Source organism: Eriocheir sinensis, chromosome 3, assembly GCF_024679095.1.
Source record: "Eriocheir sinensis breed Jianghai 21 chromosome 3, ASM2467909v1, whole genome shotgun sequence".
Lineage (NCBI taxonomy): Eukaryota > Metazoa > Arthropoda > Malacostraca > Decapoda > Varunidae > Eriocheir > Eriocheir sinensis.
In genome coordinates, this window is record NC_066511.1 from 17,744,422 (window position 1) to 17,771,208 (window position 26,787).

The following is a 26,787-nucleotide window of genomic DNA, read 5'->3' on the forward strand; positions in this document are numbered from 1 at the left end:
TTTTTTTTCAGTGTTCTCCTTTTCTCATCTTTCTTTTGCCTTCCTGTTTTCTCTTTTCCCGGCTTCGTTTCATCGTAATCTCCATCCTCTCCAATCCCACTCTTTTTTTTTTGCATGAGAGGGAACCTATTATCCATTACTCTCCTACTCCTCCCTCGTCTTTATTCCGCCTTCTTATTCCCTCCTCTCCTTTACTCGACTCTTTTTTTATATATTTTTTTTCTGGCATGCTTCGTTTTTCTCCCTTATATATTTTTTTTCTTCTGGTTCTGCATTTCCACTCACTTTTCTTCTACTTCTACTGTTCTTCTTTCTTCTGTTTCACGCTAATCTTCATTCACTTTTTTTCTTCCAGTCCTTTTCCTTTAAATTCCTGCATGGTCATTTTTTTCCCTTTCCATACTTTTCATCTTTTAGCCTCATATTCCTTTTCTCTTTTCCACGGTTTTTGCTATTCGTATGTTCCAAACTGTCCATGTTCCCAGGCGTCATATTCCTCGGTGTTATGAGAAGCCTATTTAATTTCCATATCATCCCTTTTCATCTCTTATCTGCCTTCTTACCTCCCTTCGTTTTCATACTTCCGTCATCCTTGCCCTGCTGTCTCTCCTCTTCTAATGTTCCAAGCTGTCAGTGTTCCCAGGCGTCATATTTCTCGGTGTTATGAGAAGCCTTGTACGTCTCCTTATCCCCTTTATTTCCATCTCTCCTCCGCCCTCCTACGCCCCTTCTCTTTCAAGCTTATCCATCCTTGCCCTGCTCTCGCTCTTCTTTCCTTCCCGTTTCCCACCTCGTCGCCGCCGCCTCGCGTCCGCCACAGCAGGTGTTGCCAGAGACTTTCCTCAGCCACGGCAAAGAAATGCAGCCACCTGGGAGACGATACTGAGAGAGAGAGAGAGAGAGAGAGAGAGAGAGAGAGAGAGAGAGAGAGAGAGAGAGAGAGAGAGAGAAACGCATGAAAGAAAGGATGAAACAATTAGATATAAAGTTAAAAAAAAAGCAAGGAAGCATTTATAAACACACACACACACACACACACACACACACACACACACACACACACATACACACACACACGCACAAACCAGCCGAGTAATGACGTAGCAACTAACCAACTTTTCAGCTGCCAAACACATTTTTCAGTAATTATCATCCCGACGAGGAGGCTCCCCCCCCACCCCCCCCTTTTTTTTTACTTTTCACCTGAGTGGGAGGGAGAGGGGGAGGGGAAGGGGGAGGGGGGAGAGAGACCCGTAATCATCCTTCTCTTTCCCAACCCCTTCCATTTCCATCCTCCACCCTCCCCCTTCCTCCTCCTCCTCCTCCTCCGCTGCTCATCAAAAACTGGACAGGAATTTGCAGACGCCAATCAATAGCGACAATTGCGGCTTTTATGCTTCGGCTCAATCCGTCGTCATCAAAAACGTCTGGCCGGTAAATGAATTCTTGTGTTCAATCAGCAAGTGAGGGAATGGGAGAAGGAAGGCGAGGACGAAAGGACAAGCTGGATGCGCAAGGAAAAGGGAAGGAAAGTGATGGAAGAGGAGAGAACGAAGGGACAAGCTAGATGCGTAAAAGAAAGGGAAAAAATAGGAGAGAGAAAAAAAATGAGGATGAAAGGACAGGCTGGAGAGTAAGAGGAAAAGGAGGGAAAGTGATGGGAGAGAAGGAGAGGGCGAAGGGACAGGTGGAGAGGATAGGAAAAGGAGGGAAAGTGATGGGAGAGAAGGAGAGGGCGAAGGGACAGGTTTGAGAGGATAGGAAAAGGAAGGAAAGTGATGGGAGAGAAGGAGAGGGCGAAGGGACAGGTTGAAAGGATAGGAAAGGTAGAGGAAGTGATAGGAAAGAAGGAGAGGATGAAAGGACAGGCTGAGGGAGGAAGGGGATGATGAGGGAGAGTAGGGAGAGGGCGTGGACGAAAGTTGGAGAGGATAGGAAAAGGAGGGAAAGTGATGGGAGAGAAGGAAAGGAAGAAGGAGAAGGCGAAGGGACAGGTGGAGAGGATAGGAAAAGGAGGGAAAGTGATGGGAGAGAAAGAGAGGGCGAAGGGACAGGTTGAAAGGATAGGAAGGGAAAAGGATAGGAAAGGCGAGGACGAAAGGAAGAAGGGAAAAGGGAAGGGAAATTAAGGGAGAGAAAGCGAGGACGAAAGGACGAAGAGGATAGGTAAGGGAAAGGAAGTAATGCGAGAGAAGAAAAGCATAAAGGGGAAAGGGGAAAAGGAGGGGAAATTAAGGAAGAGAAAGCGAGGACGAAAGGTTGAAGAGGATTGGTAAGGGAAATGAAGTAACGCGAGAGAAGAAAAGGGGAAAAGGAAGGGAAATGAAGGGAGAGAAAGCGAGGACGAAAGGTTGAAGAGGATTGGTAAGGGAAAGGAAGTAATGCTAGAGACGTAGAGGGAAAAGGAGGGGAAATTAAGGAAGAGAAAGCGAGGACGAAAGGTTGAAGAGGATTGGTAAGGGAAATGAAGTAATGCGAGAGAAGAAAAGGGAAAAAGGAAGGGAAATGAAGGGAGAGAAAGCGAGAACGAAAGGTTGAAGAGGATTGGTAAGGGAAAGGAAGTAACGCGAGAGAAGAAAAGGGGAAAAGGAGGGGAAATTAAGGGAGAGAAAGCGAGAACGAAAGGTTGAAGAGGATTGGTAAGGGAAAGGAAGTAATGCGAGAGAAGAAAAGGGGAAAAGGAGGGGAAATTGAGGGAGAGAAAGCGAGAACGAAAGGTTGAAGAGGATTGGTAAGGGAAATGAAGTAACGCGAGAGAAGAAAAGGGGAAAAGGAAGGGAAATGAAGGGAGAGAAAGCGAGAACGAAAGGTTGAAGAGGATATGTAAGGGAAAGGAATTAAGGCGAGAGAAGAAAAGCATAGAGGGGAAAGGGGAAAAGGAGGGGAAATTAAGGGAGAGAAAGCGAGAACGAAAGGTTGAAGAGGATTGGTAAGGGAAAGGAAGTCATGCAAGAGAAGAAAAGCATGAGAGGAAGAGGAAACACCATTATCTCACACTTTCTCACACTTTCTCACACTCCTCACTCGATACAGAAACACACTTAGACATCATTCTCATCGCTGTTATTTCTCACACTCTCCTGCTATTACCCTTCACTCCCTCTCTCCCCGCACCCACTCACACACGCACCTCCACACACACACACCTTTTGCTTCACACACACTCCTCTCCTTCCATCATATTCTTCCTCTCTTCTCTGCCTCCCTCCTTCCCACTATCTTCGTTCGGTCTCCCCTTTCACTCCCTTCTACCCCAATATTCCCCTCCTCTCTTCATTCATTCAGGGTTTTTTTCCTTTTCTCTTTCCTACATTCTCTCCTTCCCTTATATTTTTCGTCTCTTCTCTTCCTTCCGTTATCCTTCTCCTCCTCCTCCTCATCCTCTTCCTCACACCCTCACCATCCTAATTAGCTTCACTCTCTCTTTCCCACTCTAACAAATTCCACCTTATTGCTTTTTTCACAGTCTCACCTTCCCTCACTTTCACTCTTACTCTCAACCTCCTCCCCTCCCTCCCTTCCTTCGCCTCCCCCCCCCCGCCGCCTCCCCTCTGCTACCTCTATCGTATTGTTCCGGTCGCAAACAAAGACGAGCACCTAATATTTTAACTCGAGGCTTAGAGAGAAAAAAAAAAGGTATGAAGTGTCAGTCACGAGGGATTAACTTTCTAGGAAAATGCTCATTATGGCAGCTGACTGACTTGACAATCCTCCCCTCTCCCTCCCCCTCCCCCCCTTCCCCCCCTCCCCCCCTAAGTAAAGCATTGTCACTCCTTTTTTTTTTCTTTTTCAGTCTCTATCTCTTCCCCTTCTTTCTTTCTTTCCACTCTCTTTCTCTTGCATCCTCCCCTCACTCCCTTTTTCTCTCCATTCTCTCCTTTCCCCCTTTTCTCCTTTCCTCCATTTTCTCTTTCTCTTCCATTCTTCCTCTCTCCTCTTCCCCCCTTCTTCCCACTTTCCATTCTCTTCTTTCCTCCTTCATTTCCATTCTTCCTCTCTTCTCTTCCTCCCTCCTTCCCACTTTCCATTCTCTCCTTTCCTCATCCATTTCCATTCTTCCTTTCTTCCTCCCCTCCTTCCCACGTTCCATTTTCTCCTTTCCTCTTTTATTTCCATTCTTCCTCTCTTCTCTTTCTCCCTCCTTCCCACTCTCTTCTCTTCTTTCTCTCCTTTCTACCGCAATATTCCCTCCCTTCCTTAATTAATCCATTTCCTTCTCTCCATCTTTTATCTCTCCCGTTTACTTCTTCCCTTCCTTTCTTCCTATATTTTCTTCCTTCCTCCTTCCCACTCTCTCTCCTTTCTTTCCTTTTCCTTCCCTTCTACCACATCATTCCCTCCCTCCCCTTCTTTCCCTCTTTTCTCTTTCTCTCATTCTCTGCTTTTCCTTTATTTTTCCTCTTTTTTTTCTCCCTCCTTTCCACTATCTACGCTTTCTCCTTTCTTTGCCTTCTACGCCATCATCCTCCTTCCTTCCCTCTCTCCCTCCCTCCCTCCTTGACCTCGCTTTTCGTGCCTCTCAAATTATAACCTTCTTACCTTCCAGAATTACCTTCCTTCTTATTTTCTTTTTATTTCTTTAACAGACTTCTTCTTTCCTTTCAATATATTCTTTTCCTTTTCCTCCGTCTCAGTTTTCATTTTCTTCCTTCCTTTCCTCATTCACTTTCTTATCTTTCTTTCTTGTTTTCACATTTAAATTCTTTCTTCGTCTCTTCCTCTTCCTCTCACGTCTATTTATGCTCTCTTTCTTCCTCTCACTTGATTACGGTCGCTCTCTCTCTCTCTCTCTCTCTCTCTCTCTCTCTCTCTCTCTCTCTCTCTCTCTCTCTCTCTCTCTCTCTCTCTCTCTCTCTCTCTCTCTCTCTCTCTCTCTCATTTATTTCCTATTTTCTTCATTTCTTTCGTGTTTTTTTTATTCGTCTCTGGTTTTCATCTCCGTCTCATGATCTTCCTCACTTTATTTCCTTCCTAGCTCCATCTCACCACCACCACCACCACCATTACCATCACCGCCTCCCTCCCTCTTTCCGTTCCCTTTCCCTCTTTTCTCTTTCCTCCCATTCTTTCCGCCCGTTCCATTCTCCCCCTCTTCTCTTCACCCCCCCCCCACTCCCCTTCCCACTCCTCATTTTCTCCTTTCCACCCTTCTTCCCCAATATTCCCTCTTTTCCTTCATTCTTCCCCCACCACCACCACCACCACCACCACCATAAACAACAATACACTAGATAACACCCACAGCAGCGGCCGGAGAAGCACCAGACGCAGGCACAACTGTTGGTAATAATGGACAAGTTTTCGAGGAATGAGAGAGAGAGACCCACCCTTTACATCCCTCCTCCCCCTATCTTCAGAGCTGCCTTCTCTCTCTCTCTCTCTCTCTCTCTCTCTCTCTCTCTCTCTCTCTCTCTCTCTCTCTCTCTCTATCTCTATCTCTCTCTCTTTCAGGGTTAGAGTGCGGTGTTGGTAATGCAGAGACATCACCAACACCTCGTCCAGAGAAGAGGTCTTTGAGAGAGAGAGAGAGAGAGAGAGAGAGAGAGAGAGAGAGTGTACTTGGCGAAACTGTCATCACCCGAAACGATCATTTTTAGTGCTCCCCGTGGCGGCTAATTAAGTGAGACAGACAGACAGACAGACAGACAGAAAGAGGGAACGATGGAAAGAGTAAACAAACAGACAGATATTCAGAAAGCCAAAAATATAGACAAATACAAAGAGACAGACAGACAGAATCGTAAACAACAACTAAACAAACAACGAAGCATAAGTAAAAGCAAGACAAACAGACTCGTTCGAAAGAAAAACAAACGCCATCAGAGAAAAGTACACACATAAAACTCAATTCTCTCTCTCTCTCTCTCTCTCTCTCTCTCTCTCTCTCTCTCTCTCTCTCTCTCTCTCTCTCTCTCTCTCTCTCTCTCTCTCTCTCTCTCTCTTTATTGCTTATTCTCTTGGGCCTCTGTGAATCCAGTCATATTAGCGGTTGTTGACTCTATACTTCAATAAACACTTGTATCTCGTGTGCCGGTGTGAAATAAAGGAAGATCATAGAGTTTTATTGGATGCTGAAGACTCGGTATCATGTTCATTGTTCTTCCCTATCAGGATAATAACTTCTTTTACAATGTTGAACCAGAAACATAACCCGAACGATTGCAACGCCTGCCTCACACACTGCACCGAGTTTAAAGTAACGACACCTGAGGGCAATATTCTCAGTCCCTTTCTGGTCTCACTGCAAATATTTCCAAAGACCACAAAGGAGATTAGTCGGGTTCTCTGGAGTGTATTTTTTCACATTTATGGTGCAGAAGCCTTTTCAGACTATCAATAGGCTTGTAAAACTACCCACGGAAATACCCACAACTTATACGAAAGCCTTATCCAATGTGAGTGTCAGGAGAGGTTGGTCTTCTTAACCCCTTGCCTGCGGATTTCCTACCAGAAGACGTCACCAAGCTACAGGAATAGAACAAAAAGTGGCTGCTATAATTCAATGAAGAGCAATGTAATGACCTGCACCTTGGGAAAGGAAATCCAGCACACCAATACCACATGGGAAACACTCCATTATCCACCACAAAGGAGTGTATTTTACCAGGCTACCAGTGAAAGCCAAATCCATGCCAATCGCAGCAGACGGGTTAAACGCTTTCGGCTCTCACAGCAAATTCCCAAAGGTCATAAAGGAGATGAGTAAGGTTCTCTTGGGCGCTCTTTTTCGCGTTCATGGTACAGAATCTTACAGAGGTTTATCACTAGATTCATAAAACTACTCAAGCAAATACCCACAGCCCCGACGAAAGCCTGATCAAATGTGAGTGTTAGGAAAGGTTGGTCTTCTCAAACGCTTTCGGCTCTCAACAAATTCCCGAAGGTCACAAAGGAGATGAGTAAGGTTCTCTTGGGCGCTCTTTTTCGCGTTCATGGTACAGAAGCTTACAGAGGTTTATCACTAGACTCATAAAACTACTCAAGCAAATACCCACAGCCTCGACGAAAGCCTGATCAAATGTGGGTGTGTAAGTTCCGAAACGTTTGAGAATATTAAACATAACACATCCAGTCACTGTGTTTATTGCGTTGTTTTGCCGGACCGCATCGAAGAGAGCACAATCAATCCAGTGCAGCCGGAGGGTAAAAAAAAACTAACGACATTATTCGGGAACACGCATTTTTCTCTGCCTGATTGGCCGCGTGCAGTGTTTTGTTGTCGGCGCACTGAAAGGGCTGCCGTTAGTGAGGCGAACACATGATATGTTTGGTGTGATGTTTTTTTAGTGTTTCTCTTGTTGTGCTGTTATGTGGGTAAAGTTATGCGTCTCTAATGCATGCCACGGATATATGGAAGTGGTAACCGGTTTTATTAATAGCATATAGAGGCTCTGGTAGGCTTGGGAAGGAGAATGGAGAGAGTGGGAAGGGGGTAGGAAAAGGAGAAGAGGAATGGAAATATCGGAGGAAAGGAGGAGAGAATGGAGAGCGTGAGATGGAGGAAGGAAGAGGAGAGGAAGAATGGAAATAAAAAAGGAAAGGAAGAGAGAATGGAGAGCGTGGGAAGGAGGGAGATAGAGGAGAGGAAGAATAGAAATAACGGAGGAAAGGAGGAGAGAATGGAGAGCGTGAGAAGGAGGAAGGAAGAGGAGAGGAAGAATAGAAATAACGGAGGAAAGGAGGAGAGAATGGAGAGCGTGGGAAGGAGGAAGATAGAGGAGAGGAAGAATGGAAATAAAGGAGGACAGGAGAAGATGGAGAGAGTGGGAAGGGGAAGGAAGAGAAGAGAGGATGGATGGAAATGAAGGAGAAAATAGGGGATATGTTCGTTGTAAAATCATTGTTATTTAGATTCTGAGGTTTATATTACTTTCTTATACTGTCCCTTTAAAAAGTATAGGAACAAACACCGCAAAATTTCTTAGGTGTATGGAGAGAGTGAATGATGAGTAAGTTTAGGATGGAAACGTTGAGGTAAAGAAGTAAATTAAGGATGAGGTGAATGGATGAAGAGGAAGAATATGTGAGTGAGTGGCGGAAGCTTGGTGGACGATCAGGCAATGACGAGGAACACAGCAAGATGGAAGGATTCTGTTCGTGATTCTCCCCCCCCCCCCCCTTTCCCAACGACCCACCCCACCCCTCAGTAAGGCAATAAAGCGGGTAGGTGAGGTAGAAAAAATAAAAGAAGACCCACTCATGCTCGACGCGATGGAATCCTCAATCACGAGTTCATGTTTGACTTATACAAGACCCGACTTCGAGGACATGCAAAATGAGGGCAGATTGCGACGAGAATATTGTCCTCCGCGTCCCGTTACTGTTTTCTTCTGTGGTTGAGGAAAAGGATGAAGAAAGATGTTTTATATTTTCATTTGAGTGAGGGGGACATATTAGTACTTTGGTAAATATAATGAATGATTGTAATTTTAAGGTGTGTATTTTATGTAAGTTTGTTTGTTTGTTTAGGTTTATTCATTTGTTTATTCATTTGTTTATTTATTTTATTTTTCTTATTTAATTATCTTTGTATTTATTTATTTATTTATTTATTTCTACCTTTCTCTCTTTCTCTCTCTCTCTCTCTCTCTCTCTCTCTCTCTCTCTCTCTCTCTCTCTCTCTCTCTCTCTCTCTCTCTCTCTCTCTCTCTTTCTTTCTTTCTTTCTGTCTGTCTGTCTGTCTGTCTGTCTTTCTTTCTGTCTTTCCTTTCTTCCTTCCTTCCTTCCGTTCTTTCTTTCTTTCTTTCTTTTTTTCTTTCTTTCATTCATTCTTTCTTTCTTTCTGTCTTTCCTTCCTTCCTTCCTTCCTTTCTTTCTTTCTTTCTTTCTGTCTTTCGTTCCTTCCTTCCTTCCTTTCTTTCTTTCTTTCTTTCTTTCCTTCTTTCTTTCTTTTTGTTTTCCTTCCTTCCTGCCTTTCTTTCCTTCCTTTCTTTCTTTCTTTCTTTCTTTCTATTTCTTGTTTTCTTCATTTATTGTTGGTGTTTGTGCCAAGGTGTTCACGTCGCAGTTATCTTTAGTAAGGACGGTTTGACTCCTTAAGAAACACGTAAAGCAAAGGAGTATGGAAGGAGGAAAGGATTAGTAAGGGAGTATATCTTAGTCTTGCTCAAACTGGCTTTCTCACACTTCTTCCTCCACCACTTCGTAACGCACTCAGCCAACCTTCTTCTCCTGCTCCTTAATTCATCAAAGTTAGTGTTTGCTCGGCGTCGTAATAATACTCCGGTGGGCTCATTAATCACTCTCACTCTCATTAATATCAGGAGAAGGTAAACTCGCAGGTGGATTAATTCGTCAACGATTTTCAGTTTATCACCATCATTCTTTTTTTTCCCGTCTGCTACATTATAGTGTGTGGTGTATTATTGTACTTTTTTTTTATCCTTGTGCTGCCGCCTCAAAGTTGTCAGTGTTATCATTTATTTATCTTCGTTCTAAGTCAGTTTGTCATAACCTTGAGGCGAGGAGCGACCGTCTTCATTTTCGTATTTCAGCATTTTAACAATCGCGCGCTTGTGTTGCGGCCTCAAAGTTGTCAGTGTTATCATTTATCTATCTTCGTTCTAAGTCAGTTTATCATAATCTTGAGGCGAGAAGCGGACGTCTTCATTTTCACATTTCAGCATTTTAACAATTTTTTATTTCTCTTCACCTCTTCATGATTTTTTCTCCTTCTTTTCCTATATTCTTATCTTTCATTTGCATTTTTCCGACCTTTATTCTAATTATTGTCTTTCCCTTCCGTCCTTCCATTTTATCTGTTTATCTGTTCTCCTTCCCTTCTTATTCCTATTCACGTTCCTATTCCCTCTTGTGTTGCGGCTTCGAAGTAGTTAGTGTGTGTAAGAGAGTATCAGGACGCCCCTCCACCCGAAATTGAACTCTCTTCTGGCCTCTCGTTCTGTTTTCTTTTAATTAAACAGCCGTTAGTTTAGTCTTGTGGGCCTTTATGTTCCTGTTTCAGATTTTATGCCCTTGAGCTGCCTCTCAGCTGTAAATTAAATTCTTTCTCAGCCAGTTTATGGTAATCTTGAAGCGTGGAGCGGAGGTCTTCATTTTATTATTTAACAATTTTTCATCAGCAACATCATAACGTCTGGCACAGTATAGTTTTCGTATGTCCTTGTGTTCTGACCTCGAAGTTAATTTATCTTCTTTTATTTCGAAGCATGAGGAAGAGGTCTTCATTTTATCATCTATTTCTCTGCTGTAAACATCATACCGAGTGACTCTTGAAGGTTATTTATATCCTTCTCCTGCGACCTCGAGGTTAATACTTCTTTCTCCTCATTATTAAGTCAGTTTATTACAATTTTGAAGCGTGGAGAGAAAGTCTTTGTCGTCGATGAACGCGTTTTCATAAGATATCAACAAGGGTGATTTTATATCCTAACGACATTCAACCGGATAAGTTAAGTCGGCTCAGAGGGTCTTACCTTCATCTCACTCAACAGAAGCGTTTGCAGTTCCATAGGTGTTATTAATATAGGGGATTATGTCTTAGGCCTATGCTGCTATTGTTGTTATCTATATGGCCTGGCTGAAGTGTTCTCCAAGATATTACGTGCCAAGTGATACAAGGAAGCCGTTATTAGTCTTTTTTTTCTTAAGCTGGTGTGGATTTACTAATTAGAGTGAAGACATGATACACAGAGCTTATTATATTAATGTCGTTATCTCCATCCATCCGATAATGACCTCTTTCCTCCGAAATTGACCTCTCTTCTGACCACTCCTGTTTACTTTGCAAGAGCGGCGAACTAGTGTTTTTTCTTTGTGTATTGCCTTTGAGCTGTGTCCTTTTCCTTAGAAAATAAAATAAAATAAATAAACGTTCCTCTGCATTAAATTTTGTTCAGTCTTGCCTTTGTTGCTGGACTAACCTTCATCGAGGGAACACACAACACTTATTGTTAGACATTATCACCTTTCTTTTTGGGGCGCAGTGGTCTGGTGGGTCAGAGCGTCAAGCAATGAAAGCGAAGAGCCAGGTGGTCGAGGTGCTTCGAACACCAGTCACTGTGGCGTCGGTGATGTCAGGAAGGGCATTATGTCTTAACCCCCAAGACACAACCCCCTCCCTTAAAAAAAAAAAAAAAAAAAAAATCCAGCGACCTCATAATTTTCAAAATGGGTAAAAAGATGTTGAGATAAAAGAAGAAGAATATTATCTCCCAAAAGCATACGTGTTTACTGTTTAGTAAGGACAGCGAATGTGTTAAAAGCAAAACTTTGCTTATTGCTGCCAATAATTGCTTCTACAAGGGTACCCTGCTGTATAAAACTTGTCAAGACTTGTCTTTTCTTGGTGGAGTAAATATTCACCGAGGTAACGCGCGAGCCCTGGAGCGGTGGTTTGTAGGTGGGCTTCTTTTCTTCTTCCCCCCCCCCAAAAAAAAAAAAAAAAAAATGTGTCCACGTGCTCTGCAAAGATATTTCATAGATGTACTTCTTTTCATCGTCCCCCTCACTAAAAACAGAACGCCTGTTTTCACGTGCCCGGGAATTAAATTATCTCGGTTTGCTGCTCAATGCCTTAAAAAATTCAACCGCTGACACGTGGCAAGCCGTAAGATCCTGCTCCTTCAGACAGCGCACCCAGACGGACACACACACACACACACACACACACACACGTACACGCACACGCACACACACACATACACACACACGGTGTATCCATCAGGGCTCGCCGTGATGAGCTTGGGTACGATTTTCGGCCACGGCACACAAAGCGGACAGACTAGGCGCCTTTTACCCCCCTGTCCGCTGACCCGTGGCTGGGTGCGTGCGGGGAAGGAAAGTAGGATGTGATGACACGGCCGATAGACTCAACTTAGCAAAAAAAAAACTTTTATTATCCAACTATATATTTGTCACATTCGAGAGCTGTAATGAAGTGGAGATATACGTTTGCCCAACCCACACTCTCCCCATATATATATATATATATATATATATATATATATATATATATATATATATATATATATATATATATATATATATATATATATATATAAGTTTCTGTGTTTAAAGTAAAGTACACAATATTAAATGTTAATTGCAACATAACATGACTCGTCTAGGAAATTATCGGAATGCATCATCACTTATGGATGACTAACTCTGTATTTGTTTTGGGTGGTGGTGGGAGGAGGGGCTCGTGATGGGACGGAAACAGACAGGTTGCTGCACGTAGTATTGGGCGGCTGTTAGTGCTTTTGTGTCGTGAAAACACTCGTTGCTCAACCCCTTTACGAGCACGGTAATGGTCGGGTTAATGCATTGTAAACCTTCCTGCCCTTGCTTAGAACACATCGCTTGAGTGCCTCAAATTATTCTCTCCACATTTTTTTTAGCTGCCCTTCAATCTGGTCATCTATCTCACCATCTCTTTTTATTCATCATGCATCTATTAATCAATTTATCTACCTGTCTATCTATGTGTATATCTATTTAATTATCTACTGGTTTATATCTGTCGTAATTCCTACCTCTCTTCATCCAACAAGCACAGCCTTGGGAAGCCACGCAGAGGCAGCCAGGATGGCACGCCAGCCCTGCGCCGCGGGCAATGGGATCCCACCCACCGCAGGCACAAGGGCTCTGCTTACGGAGACTTGCAGCTTGGCTTAATCTTTATTCACCTGCTTTCATTTACCTTATCGTGATTCACTAGTTATTCGTTTCATCAATGCTTCTGATTTACTTTGATGGATGACACCAAGAAACACTAAAATATTTTGTAAATATTTGCGCCATTATTTTTTCTAAAATCTCTTGCCAGACAGTCGGTAAAACACAAAAGTATATGTTATTTACACATAGACATTTTATACATTCAACTCAGCTCATAGTCTCTTTACTCGTTTTGAATATATTTGATGTTCTGTTTAAACAGAGAATATACAACAGTTTAACCTGCTTCCTATCCTTTGATGTTGAGTCTGGATTAAAAAGATAAAGCTTTTCGAACCAACAAATGTGTGTGTGTTTGTGTGTGTGTGTGTGTGTGTGTGTGTGTGTGTGTGTGTGTGTGTCGTATTCTCATGCAAGCGGACCGAGACAGAGGTTTATGGTTGGGAGGGGATAGGCAGGAGAGAGGGAAGGAGGGAAAGGGGGAGGGGAAGGGAGAGGAGGAAGGAACGGAAGGGGAAGTAGGGGAGAGGAGGGAGTGAAAGGGGAAGTAAGGGAGGGGGGGGGGGGGGCACAAGAGGCCTTTGCCGCTGGTTTACTCGCTGTTTTACTTTAAAATTCTGATATACAAGTTGAGAATGTTCCGAAACAACTCTCTCTCTCTCTCTCTCTCTCTCTCTCTCTCTCTCTCTCTCTCTCTCTCTCTCTCTCTCTCTCTCTCTCTCTCTCTCTCAAACACACACACACACACACACACACACACAGCTACAAGACTCTCCTTCTATATTTTATCGTTCTTAGTGGCCTGTTTTCAAAGTTTAAAAATAAAAGAAGGTAAATAATTCATGGACAGGGGAGCAACAAGCGGCAGGGGTGGGTGGGTGTGAATCTTTTCCATTATTTTTTATTCAATACACAGAAGAGGGGACCGAATACGTATACAACAAGGATTTTGCTTTCTTTCGTTTCAGTAAAATTAACGGGTGTTTTAAAATACTTCATACTCCGTCACATTTTTTAATTTTTTATCTCTATCGTATTCTACCAATGTGTTCTATCTCTATTTTATCTTTCTTATCTCTCTGTCTATCTCTGTCTCTCTATCTTTATATTTATCCTATCTCTCTCCACATCTGTTTTATCGTATTCTATCAATGTTTTCTATCTCTATTTTATCTTTCTTACCTCTCTGCCTATCTCTGTCTCTCTATCTTTATATTTATCCTATCTCTTTCCACATCTGTTTGATCTCCATTATTCTATCTATTCCATCTTTATCTATATCAATTTCATCTATACTATATCTATCTTATGTATCTGTTTAATGAGAGTTCTTCATTTTAACGCACTCAATATATCACCCAACAACTGCCCCTCAAATCAGATCCGGCAACAAATCATTTTAAACGAGGCATTCATTCTCCCTCCGGGGATTTACATTGGATTAATTAAGCCAACACGAAAACATACACGCACTCACTACGAAATATCAGAAGCTGTAAAAGAATGGCTCACTCTCCCCTTCCAGTAGACAGTCCGCAAATCCAGACGACATTAATAATTCTCTGATACACGTGCCACGATTCTCTGCCTCTCCTGTTCTCCCTCCCTTTGACGCTCCTCCGTTCTCACATTCTATCTTTCCTTCCCTTCCTTCCTATCTTCATCTTTCTTTCCTTCTCTCCCTCGCTCGCTCTCTCGGTCTTTTCTTTTCCCCCTCCCTATCTTCGTCTGCCTTTCTTCCTTCTCCTCATCACTTTATCCTACTCGCAAAGACATATAAGTATTAATAAGCCCCACACGCGCCAGTAACTTTAAAACCTGTTCATGATAAGGAGGAAAATGGACAATCAACAAATCTAGGCGACACTAATAATACCCTTGTACACGTTTTATTAATTTATCACAATATTTTCTACTCGCAAAGAAACACAAATATTCGCAAGCCCCGTACGCGCTAGTAACGTTAAATTCGGTTCATGAAAAGGAACAAATACTCGGCGTGATTCCTGCGTCGGCCGTTCATCATGGAATGCCTTGTTGCACTCCATTTCCCAATATACGACTTCTGGCAACTTTTAAATCGTTCCTCCAGTGCATGCAAACTCTCTTTTTTTTATTTAATACATGATAATCCAGCAGTTTTCGTTCATCGGTGTAAATATGTTTCGACCTCAGTTGTCGTGCGTTACTCTCCTTTTCCCAGTAGCTTTCGTTCAGATAGTTGTAAATATGTTGTTAAGTACTCACGTGTCATTATTTTTTTTTACAACAAAGGAGACAGCTCAAGGGCACAAAAAAAAGGAAACAATAATGAAAAAAAAAAAAGCCCGCTACTCGCTGCTCCTTTAAAAAGAATCAAAAGAGGTGGCCGAAAGAGAGGTACAAAGAGAAAGTACATTTTGCTGTGTTTTTGTTTATCTGCATGTCTTAAACCAATACCCGACTTGCTGTATTTAGTGATCGCCTCGCCTCTAATCAGTGCTTTGTATGTTATCTGTCCAGTGATCGTCTAGAAACATTTCATTATCGCTTCTATTTTTGTCTTTGATCAGTGTTCCCCTCGACGCCTTTAATCAGAGTCGTTGTTTTTTTAATTAGTGCACCGCTTGCCTGCTGTTTGAGTCTGTGATACTTTGCTGTCATCAGTCTGTGTTCCTCCTGTCATAGTCCCTCGTTTGAGTCACTGATCAGTCCCTTGTTTGAGTCAGTGCTACTTTGCTGTCTCCAATCTGTGTTCATCTCGTCACTGATCAGTCCCAGTCGACGATCACTCAGTCGCATCATCCGTCAGTGCTCTCGTGTCGCTCTCTGCCCCACTCACAGCGTTTTATTCCATGGCTGCTATGAGTCTTGGCTTGATGTCAAGTTTTGGGTTTGTTGTGAAGGAGAATAGTGTGTGTGTGTGTGTAGTGGTGTGTGTGTGTGTGTGTGTGTGTGTGTGTGTGTGTGTGTGTGTGTGTGTGTGTGTGTGTGTGTGTGTGTGTGTGTGTAGTGTGTGTGTGGGGGGGGTGAAATATATGGTGATACAATTTGTATTCTTCCTCTACTTGTTCGTCCTCGCGTCTACGTCCTCCATCTTTTATATTCTCGCCCCCGTCCTTTCGTCATCCCTCCTCCTCCTCCTCCTCGTCCTCTTCCTCGTCCTCCTTTTCCTTCTCGTCCGCTTCCTCTTCCTCTTCCTCGTCGTTCTCCCCCTCCTCCTCGTCCTCTTCCTCGTCCTCCTTTTCCTCCTCGTCCTCTTCCTCTTCCTCTTCCTCGTCGTTCTCCCCCTCCTCCTCGTCCTCTTCCTCGTCCTCCTTTTCCTCCTCGTCCTCTTCCTCTTCCTCTTCCTCGTCGTTCTCCCCCTCCTTCTCGTCCTCTTCCTCGTCGTTCTCCCCCTCCTCCTCGTCCTCGTCCTCCTTTTCCTCTTCCTCGTCCTCCTCGTCCTCGTCCTTGTCCTCCTCCTCCTCCTCCTCCTCTCAAGGCCAACAGTGTTCTTCGCGAGGGATTAGCCGACCCTATAATGCGACTTATTGATTCGACATTAAAAGATGCAATCACCCTCCCTCCCTCCCTCCATCCTTACCTCCCTACCTCCCTCACTTCCTCCCTCCAGCCCCCTACCTTTCCTCCTCCGTCACTCCCTCCCTCTGCCTCTCATCCTTTTCTCCCTCCCTCTGTTTTTTTATCCTTCTCTTCCTATCTCTTCCTCCCTCCCTCCCTCTGCCTCTCCTGTTCTCCCTCTCTTTGCCGCTCCTTCTCCGTTCTCACATTCTCCTTCTATCTTTCCTTCCCTCCCTTACTACATCTTTCTTTCCTTCTCCCTCTCCCTATCTTCCTCTGTCTTTCCTTCTTCTCCTCCTTCCTCTCACTGTCTTTTCTTCTCCTCCCTTTCTCACTTCCTCTCTCCTCTCCCTCCTTTCCAACTTCTCCCTTTCCTTCTCTCCCCCTATCTGTTCTCCTCTTCTACCCCCCTTTGCATTTCCTTCTCCTCCGTCTTATTTCCCTCTCTCTCTTTCCCTTTTGTCTTCCGTCTCTCTCTCATTTTTGCCCTTCAACCCTCTCACTTCCATGTCTTCCTGTTTTCCACACTCTACCTCTTCCTTCCCCCCCCACCTCCCCTTCTCTATCTACCTTATGCCGGTCTTCCACTCCTCTTCCCCTTCTTTATCTTCTACCTTCTTCTTGTCCCTATTTCCCTTCCTCTGCATTACTCTCTCTCTCTCTCTCTCTCTCTCTCTCTCTCTCTCTCTCTCTCTCTCTCTCTCTCTCTCTCTCTCTCTCTCTCTCTCTCTCTCTCTCTCTCTCTCTCTCTCTCTCTCTCTCTCTTCTTTCTTTCTATTTTATTTTTACTCCTCCTCTCCCTTCCCCTTTCTTTTTCCCTGTCTTTTTCTGGTGATTTTTCCCTCTTGTATATTTTTTTGTCTTTATTTCTCCGCTTTTCGTCTTTTCCGATGTTCCATTTCTCTGAGTTCTTCCTTTTATTTTTTTCTGCATTTTTTTGCTTGGAGTTTTCTTAAGGGAACAAATAAGTTTATATGTTGAATTGAGTTTACAGAAAAGAAAAAAAGAAAGAGAGAGGGAGAGAGGAAGAGTGGGAGAAAGAGAGAGAAAAAGAGATAAAGAGAGAAAATGCCAGTTAATCGTCAAAATCATATCCAGAGGCGCATTGATACTCCCGCCTAGAGAGCGTTGGTCACAGGAAAGACGGAACACAGCAGAACGATCGCTATTTCCGAGTTCCCGCGTTGTTGGTGAATCCTTTATAGAATGGCTTATTAGTCAGGTAAACAGAAAACGGAGGATGAACGGATTGTACGTTTTCTATTCTGGAGACGAGCAGGAGCTGGGGCGCGGCGAAGCTCTGTTATCGCATTCTTGCTTACAGGTGGTTCACGGTTGTGTTTCTATTTGTGAAGGTGAGGCGGTTGCTTGGTCAGACTTATGCTGGGATCACACATCCGCGATTTCGCTCTGCGACGGTTGGCGATTTTGAAAATTTTCGAAATCGGCATATACGCTCGACATCGTAGCGACGTCCCTGCGATTAGTCGCAATAGTCGCGCGGTAAAGTTCGCACGACTTGCGGGTGCCGGCCCGTCGCGCGAACATTTTGAAATGTTCAAAAAGTTCGCAGAAAGTCTGCGATATTGGCCAAATCGCACGATTATTCGCACGGTTAAGCGAGAGACCATCGCAGTATGCGCTCGCATACCCTCGTCAAACGCTAGGGTCGCGGTATATGCGAGCGTATATGCGAGCGACTTTGTACATCGTGCGTATGGCAGCGACGCTGCTTCGGGAAGCGAGATGGTAGCGAGAGAGCGGGAGGGTGTGAAAAACCGTTGGCGTCTTGGCGAGCGACCGCTCGCTAGTACTCAACACTGTCCTGCCCCACGCCGCTACCCTGCCCGCCTGCAAAATAATAGCCTAATATTCATGAATTTATAATAATAGCATATTATTAGTGTGGCGTGGGGATGATGATGAAGAGAGAGCGAATATAGTGTTGCCTTGCCCTATAGGTCGTACGGCGACGCGCCCTCGACGTTCTCTCGACGACGCGTCGTCGAGCGTCGTGTCGTCTACGAGGTACGAGGGGAGGTCGCGCCAGTCCGCCGTCCATCGTCCATCGCGCGGGTTTTCGCATTTTTATTATTATTATCCGGCTCCTTCGCGCGGCCGCGCGCACGATTCACCTCGACGTTCATCCGCTCGTCCCTCGCCTGTCGCCGCGAGGGGCGCGGCCCCGAGCCGCCCTGGTCGCCAGAGTTGAGAGTTTGAAACAGAAACCAACGCGATTTCGTGCATTTTTTCGTGCATTTTCAAAAGCAGAAACCCAATCGCAGGTGTGTGATCCCAGCATTAGGGTTGTGTCGGAAGGAAAGTGGCTTGGTTCTCTATTATTGCTTTCTTGCTGTCTTATCTTGCGGGGGCAGGATCTCATTCTAGAGAGAGAGGGTGAGATGGTGATGTTGTCCTGGTTTTTGTTTTGTTTCTTGTTTGTTGCGTTGTCCTGTTCGTGTGTGTCGGAAAAAGTTCGTTCTGTCATTGCTTTCTTATCCACTGGTGACGCAAAGTTGTATTTAAAGTGGTGGAGGTGAGGCGGTTGCTATGTCTTGAGTTGTTCCCTGGTTGTGTGGCGGTGACTAGGGGTTGTGTCGGAAGGAAAGTGACTTGGTTCTCTGACATTGCTTTCTCATCCAACGAGATATCCAAGTTTGTATTTCTAGAGGTGAAGGTGAGGCGATGGCTAGGTCTGTCCGGCGGTGACTCAAGGATGTATCGGAAAGGAAAGGGTTTGGTTTGCTGTGGGTCGTTTTTACACTAAAGGAAACAGCTCAAGTGCAAAGGCATATAAAAACCAAAGAAAGAAACCCCGCTAATCACTGCTTCTATAAACGAGAGTAGAGATGAGTGGCGGAGTGTTATGGACTGTGTCTTATGCAATCATCTTTCTATCTAAATGTGTTAATCCATTTGGCATTCGATTTGTTCTTTAAATAGCTGTACTTTCATCATTACCGTATTAGTAGCAGCAGTAGCATCAACAGCAGCTTTGGGATTATTACTATTATTATTGTTATTATTATTATTATTATTATTATTATTATTATTATTATTATTATTATTATTATTATTATTATTATTATTATTATTATTATTATTATTATTATTATTATTATTATTATTATTATTATTATTATTATTATTATTATTATTATTATTATTATTATTATTATTAGTAGTAGTAGTAGTAGTAGTAGTAGTAGTAGTAGTAATAGTAGTAGTAGTAGTAGTAATAGTAGTAGTAGTAGTAGTAGTAGTAGTAGTAGTAGTAGTAGTAATAGTAGTAGTAGTAGTAGTAGTAGCATCATCTTACCCGAAGCTCTTCCTCCTCAGGGTGGCCGAGGTGGACGGCGCCTGGCTGGAGCAGTTCACCTCCCTGGGCTGGCGCCACAGCGAGGCCCTCAGGATGCTGCGGGCACAGGGTCGCCAGGGCTCCAGGGACACGGCGCCAGATATCCTCGCCTCGCTCAAGAAAAATGAGTTTCGTCTCTCCAAGCCTGAGGTGAGTGAGATGCGTCCCTCTATTCTCCTCGCAGCCAGGTCGACGGTCGTGTCATTGGCAGCCAGGCGGTGATACTGACCTGTGATGGCGGCCCGAAGTCTGACGCTGCGAGGATGCCGCTCCATTCGTTTTCCTATAATAGCCTTCTTTCTGTCATACTTACTCCTCCCTGCGACTTACGCTTTCAAGAAGGAAGTATTAAGACACCTCTGGGACTGAATATATGTTTTGTTGGCATTCTGTATTCAATTTGGGAGTATCGTGTTACAGGCAATCTATTTGTTGTTAGTTTTATGTTGTGCTCGTCTTCTCGGCCCGCTCACCGCCAGCAGGTAAAACAACCACTATATTGATGTTATTTCGTGATCCGAGAGGAGTGCAAACATCGCTCTGCATGGAGATAAGAATGGATGTTGATTCTGCTTTTGTTCCGTGGATCAGAGTTAGCGAAGCGAGATGACTTTGTCTGGCAGTCTGGCTGTCTGGCCGTCTGGCTGGCTGGCTGTCTGGTTGAATTGCTGGCGGACTGGCTTGGCTGCTGTGGTGCTCTTTTTCATTGATTGACTGGTTGGACGGATGGCTAGATAAACGCATTGACGGATGGATGGATACATAGCTGAATGGATAGAGGGATGCCCGGATAAATGGATGAACTGCTGGTGGAGGCATTTTTTGACTAGCTGAGTGGCTGGCTGAGTGGAATGTTTTATGTCTGGCCTGCTGATTTATAGGGAACTTGGTAATTCACTGACTACCTGACTGACTGGGTGGGGCACCTACTTTTTAACTGACTGGCAAACTGGCCGGATGACTGACTGACTGGCTGACTTACTAATGGGTGGATGGCTCTAACTGTGCGGCCTCTATCTCTGTTCGGCCCATGCTGCCGTGAGCGGTGCAACTCATGCATGGAGGGAAGGCCTCGAGTGACCAGTTAGTGTTGTTGCTCGTGATGTTGCTGTAGAGTCTAGTGTGTTATGTATGGAGGCACGGGAGTGTTTGCTACTGAGGGGGTTCTGTGTGTGTGTGTTGCGGTTATACATACATACGATAAAACGTGTGTGGATGAGTGTTAGTGGGTGTGTATTTGTGATTTTGTGCGTGGGCGTGAGAAGGGACAGTGGTTGTGTATGTGCTGGAGATTGAGGTGAGGTGTGTGAGGGCGTGTGGGGGAGGGGTGGGGTTGCCTGATTGAAGAGTCGTTCATGTTTTTACCAGTTTACTACTTCATTCGATTCGTCCTAAACCGTGACACGTTTCTCAATGAATAAATAAAAAAGTCTCTAATGAATATAAAACTTCCTCTCGTGTCCTATTACATACAGTTGGGAAATCAATGACCAGGTGTGGATGGATATCAGCCCTATTTGAAAGTTAATTGAATTCCCTCGGATAAATTGGACTATACAGAATGCTACTACATGCGTCAAAAGATTTACGGGGTGCAGCAGTAATGACACGGCACAAAGGAATGAAAGTTAAATGTGTCGGGCAGAGAGGAAAATGTAATTAGTCAGCAACATCAAAGACTTCATTAACTTTACAACTATTTGCTCTTTGACCGTCACAACCGCCCCCCCTTACCCCCCCCCCCTCTACCCCGCCACCCGCCTAAAAGTACTATGAGTGGGGGTTATGGAAGTGACTTTACGAGGGGGAATTTTATGAGTCCCCATGTACGCCGAGTGTCCAGTGGGTACCCTTTTTTGATTCGTCACTCGTCTTTTCGGCTCACCATCGCCGTTTGACCGTCTTTCTATTTGACTATCTCTTTCTCGTTCTCTATCAATCTGTTTATCTATCTATCTATCTATTTATCAATCTTTATATATTCATCTATCTACCTGACTATCTATCTTTATCTTACTCGTTCTCTATCTATTTGTCCGTCCAGTGAGTACCTTTTTTTTACTCGTTCTCTATCTATCTCTCTATCTATCTATCTATTTGTCCGTCCAGTGAGTACCTTTTTTTTACTCGTTCTCTATCTATCTCTCTATCTATCTATCTATTTGTCTATTTGTCCTCCCAGTGAGTACCCTTTTTTTTACTCGTTCTCTATCTATCTTTCTATCTATCTATCTATTTGTCTATTTGTCCGCCCAGTGAGTACCCTTTTTTTTTACTCGTTCTCTATCTATCTCTCTATCTATCTATCTGTTTGTCTATTTGTCCGCCCAGTGAGTACCCTTTTTTTTACTCGTTCTCTATCTATCTCTCTATCTATCTATCTATTTGTCTATTTGTCCGCCCAGTGAGTACCTTTTTTTTACTCGTTCTCTATCTATCTCTTTATCTATCTATCTATTTGTCTATTTGTCCGCCCAGTGAGTACCCTTTTTTTTCTCGTTCTCTATCTATCTCTCTATCTATCTATCTATTTGTCTATTTGTCCGCCCAGTGAGTCCCCTTTCGTGAGTAGTCAGTCGTATTTTCTCCTCATCATTGCCGTTCGATCCTCTCGTGGGACCTGTCTTTCGAGGGATAGTTTTGTGGGTCTTCACGTACGTACGCAAGGAGGCAAAGAGGTACGTTTTCTAGTAGTCATTCAGCGAGCGGTCTTTAGGTCTCTCTCAGTCTCTTGGTCTCTCTCGGTCTATCGGTCTATTGGTTTCTGGGTCTCTGTCTTTGTCTTTCTGTCTATCGGTCTCTCTGTTCCCTGGTATCTCCGTCTATCGGTCTCTCTGTTCCCCGGTTCTCGGTCTATCGGTCTCTCTGTTCCCCGGTATCTCGGTCTATCGGTCTCTCTGTTCCCCGGTATCTCGGTCTATCGGTCTCTCTGTTCCCCGGTATCTCGGTCTATCGGTCTCTCTGTTCCCCGGTATCTCGGTCTATCGGTCTCTCTGTTCCCCGGTATCTCGGTCTATCGGTCTCTCTGTACCCCGGTATCTCGGTCTCTCGGTCTCTTTTCACCGGTATCTCGGTCTATCGGTCTCTCTGTTCCCCGGTATCTCGGTCTATCGGTCTCTCTGTTCCCCGGTATCTCGGTCTATCGGTCTCTCTGTTCCCCGGTATCTCGGTCTATCGGTCTCTCTGTTCCCCGGTATCTCGGTCTATCGATCTCTGTTCCTCGGTCTCTCTTGGTCTCTCGGTATTCAGGTACGCAAGGGGACCAAGAGGTACGATTTCTAGAAGCCATTCAGCGATCTCTAGGTCTCTCTCAGTCTCTTGGTTTCTCTCGGTCTATCGGTCTCTCGGTCTGTTGGTTTCTCTGTCTCTGTCTATCGGTCTCTCTGTGTCTTGCTCTTTCGGTCTATCGGTTTATCGGTCTCTCTGTTCCCCGAAATCTTGGTTTATCAGTCTCTCTGTTCCCCGGTATCTCGGTCTATGGGTCTCTGTTCCTCGGTCTGTCTCGGTCTCTCGGTCTTCAGGTACGCATGGGGGCCAAGAGGTACGATTTCTAGTAGCCATTCAGCGGTCTCTGGGTCAGCTCTTTCAGGTCCTTTGGTGATGGTCAGGTTTCCCGAAGTTAGGGCCATTGTGAGAGGGCGCGAAGTCCCTCAGGCTGACAAAAGCTCGTTGGGTTTCTCTCTTTCTCGGTCTATCCATTTTTCTGCCTGTCTATCTATTTATATATCTATCTGTCTATCCCTTACTCGTTCCATCTCTACCTCTCTATCTATCTGTTTGTCTGTGTTACTCGCTCTTGCTATCTCTATTTATCTATCTAGCTATTTGTCTGTTTTACTTGTTCTCTCTGTCTTCAGTTTATCTATCTATCTGTCTGTATGGTTGTCTATCTCTCTCTCTCTCTCTCTCTCTCTCTCTCTCTCTCTCTCTCCCTCCCCCACTCCCAAGGTGAGTCAGGGCCACAGGTGTGCTGTAAATGAAACTTGGTGGAAGAAATCGTTATTTTTTATTTGCTTTTTTACTCTCTCTTTTATAGTGCTTGTTTTTCCCCCAATCTATACGCACTCTACCAGTTAGAACGCGCCAGGGTTTTAAAGGTCCTTCGTCTACTTGGCTGTCTATCGCTTACTCGTTCTCTTTCAGCCTGTCTATTTGTCTGTCTCACTCGTTCTCTCTATATACCAATCTTCATATAATCGTCTATCTACTGAATTAGGATAGAAAGAAGCGGCTTGAAAACGATCAAGGTAGTGTTTTGGACCGCTACTATACTGGCACCTTGTAACACCAATCTTCATATAATCATCTATCTACTCAGTTAGGAAAGGAAAAAGCGGCTTGAAAACGATCAGGGTAGTGTTTTGGACCGCTACTATACTGGCACCATGTAATACCAATCTTCATATAATCATCTATCTACTCAGTTAGGAAAGGAAAAAGCGGCTTGAAAACGATCAGGGTAGTGTTTTGGACCGCTACTATACTGGTACCATGTAATATCCAATTCAATCATCTATCTCTACTACAGGTTAGGAAAAAAAAGAAAAATGAAAACGATCAGGGTAGTGTTTTGGACCGCTACTATACTGGTACCATGTAATCCAGTACGGCCACTTGCATAGTCGGACTGTCGGCGACTATCCAGTGAGGAGGGTGGCTTGACACCAATAAGGACTAAGCCTGTTAACCCGGTAGCTGCAGGGATCATGTTTCTTAAAGGCCCCTCTAATTGAGAAAAATGAGAAAAAAATCATCACTCACGCAAACCATTTCGTAATATATATCAACGCATTTGTAATCAGTTTATGCATCATCTTTTGGGGGGAGTTTATATCATGGCAAAAATGTGGCCCGTCGCTGGTACACGGTAAAGCCACAAATTTGGCCCGTCGCTGCTACCGGGTTAAAGGGCGGATGAGCTTGTTCGTCAACGGCCATGTAGTGCAAGAGTGTGGATTCGAACCAGCGTTGCCAAATTATCGTACTCATCGCATTGCATTTTAGTAGTTTCTGACCGATAACTAAATCAGAAAACACTAAAAACATCAATAAATAACAGTTTTAACGCTAACTTTAGTTTTCTATAGTTATTTGTGTAGTTACGACAGTCTTGGAGCCTAAATATGATAAATGCAATGTTCAGAGTACGACAATTTGGCAACGCTGATTCGGACTCACATCCACAGCCGTTTACCTGGTCTTCCTGGGCGTCGCCACTCTCCCTTCCCTGCTGGGTGACAGACCACATCCCTCACTTTGTTTCTTGATCTTTTTCCTCCACTTCAATCCCCTCGTCCTCTTTCGCCTCCCCTGTCATCGCTTTCACTGTCATTTTCTCTTTCTCGGCGTCTCAAGGGAACAGGTAACGTATAGAGTCCGTACTTCTCCCGCTCTACCTGTTACGTGGCTCCCTCCCCTCTCATCGCTTTCACTCATTTTCTCTTTCTCGGCGTCTCAAGGGAACAGGTAACGTATGGTGTCTGTACTTCTCCCGCTCTACCTGTTACGTGACTTAGAATAACAAAAACGAGTAAATGCCTAAAAGAGTGATTTCATTGCTCGGCTTTTATACCTCATTTTATTTTCCTTAGGAAGTTTAATTTGTCTGAAATGAGTGGAAAGGAGAATAATATTTGCGGATTGACCAACACTCCGTAACTATCAGAAAATTCGTGTTGGCGGTGATTCTTGGCGGGGAAGGACGGGACATGCCTCGCCTGACCCGGCCATCACTTCGGATCCAACTTAATTAAACTTTGGGGGACAGTTTTTCCACGGCTCAACCGGAAAACTTGGGGAGTGATGAGGCAAAAGTTACAAGGCCGAAGTGCACCAAGACTCCGGCCAAGCTGAGGAATTTTCGTATATTAGAAAGACCAGTTGCTGTGCACTTCATTGGCCTCTTGAGATAGATAGAAAGAGATAGATAGAGATTGATAGATAGATAGAGATGTTGGTAGGTAGGTAGATAGAGAAGAGAGAATACATATACTTATAAATCACACAAACGTATCAGATCAAATGGGGTGTACATCAAGATCTCCATCCTCTCTTTTGGCCACTTTTCTCTACTTTTATAGGAAGAATTGCTAGTGGACGTTTCATTTTTCCCCCCTACAGTAAATAAGGGAGATCAAGGGCAAAAAAAAAAAAAAAAAAGAATAAACAAAAGCTCCCGCTGGCGCTGCTCCCGTAAAAAGTTGATAGTAAACAATTAACTTCAAAGAAACGAAACTCTTTCCTCTCCCCTATAATGGATGATGTATAGTCTCCCTCTGATTCTTGCACGCGAAGCAGGATTATTCGGCCACATCCAAGTGATCTCTATACACGTAAACTCTTGAATATTGAGGAGGATCAGCTCTGCCGGGTTGAAGGGTGGCATTATAAGAGGGGAGTTTAAAAACATATTGATGTAAATTCATTCATTCTTTTTTGGGGCGTTTCTTTTTTGTCTTTTTTTTACTATATATGTCTTGTGGGCATTGTTTCTTATTCGCCATGTTCAGCCCTTTGTTTTTTGTATATACCGTGTAAAAAACAGCGTAATTAAAAGTGGCTAACCGAGTCGTAGAATTAAACCTTCCATACCGCTTCGCTTGCATCTGCGGCTTGTCCTCGCGGTAAAATAAGGGGTGTTTGGAATTTAGAACATCCACTTAACTACCCTTGATCTTTTGTCAGTGAGAAATCTATCTAATTCTACAAATCTCCTCTTGCGGATTCTTTTTGCCCTAGTCGACGGGTGTAATTTACCGAGAACAGCCTTTAGACGAAACTCTCCCTCCCAATGCAGTTTAATTAAGCATTAGCAACCGAGGAAGTCATTACTGGAAGAGAGTTCGAGGTGAAAACGATCTCATTTTATTACTCTTCCTGTGAGATCGTTTGCCATGAATCGACGGTCATTTAAAACCAAAAAATTCAGTGAAAAGTGTTAAATTCTCAGTCAAGATCAATTAAGCTTCAGCGACCGGAGCCAGTCATTGCGGAAAAAGAAGTCAAGGTTCCATCCACGAAGCTGGCCTCAGATTTATTTTTTATTTATTTATTTTTTTTCTTTTTTACATCTCGGATTGTAGCGCCGGTAGGCTTTCTTCAGGAGCCTGGTGGTCGGCCCGTCATAGCGCAGGCAATTTTTATAGTGGCGCCAGTTAAGCTTGTCTCATGCTGCCCGGGACTCATTCTTCATTCACTTGGACGGTTTCATCTAGAGTCCGGGTTGATGGGTGGTCTTCTGGACA

At 44.0% G+C, this 26,787-nt stretch overlaps 1 protein-coding gene across 1 annotated transcript in view; it reads left to right on the forward strand.

The window, feature by feature from the left end:
* LOC127003279 (BAI1-associated protein 3-like) overlaps positions 1 to 26,787 on the forward strand; it is a 317,122-nt gene that overhangs the window by 138,695 nt on the left and 151,640 nt on the right. Inside the window, exon 3 of the mRNA XM_050869734.1 lies at positions 19,525 to 19,693. Coding sequence (XP_050725691.1) covers positions 19,525 to 19,693 — 169 coding nt within the window. The remainder of the gene's footprint in view (positions 1 to 19,524; positions 19,694 to 26,787) is intronic.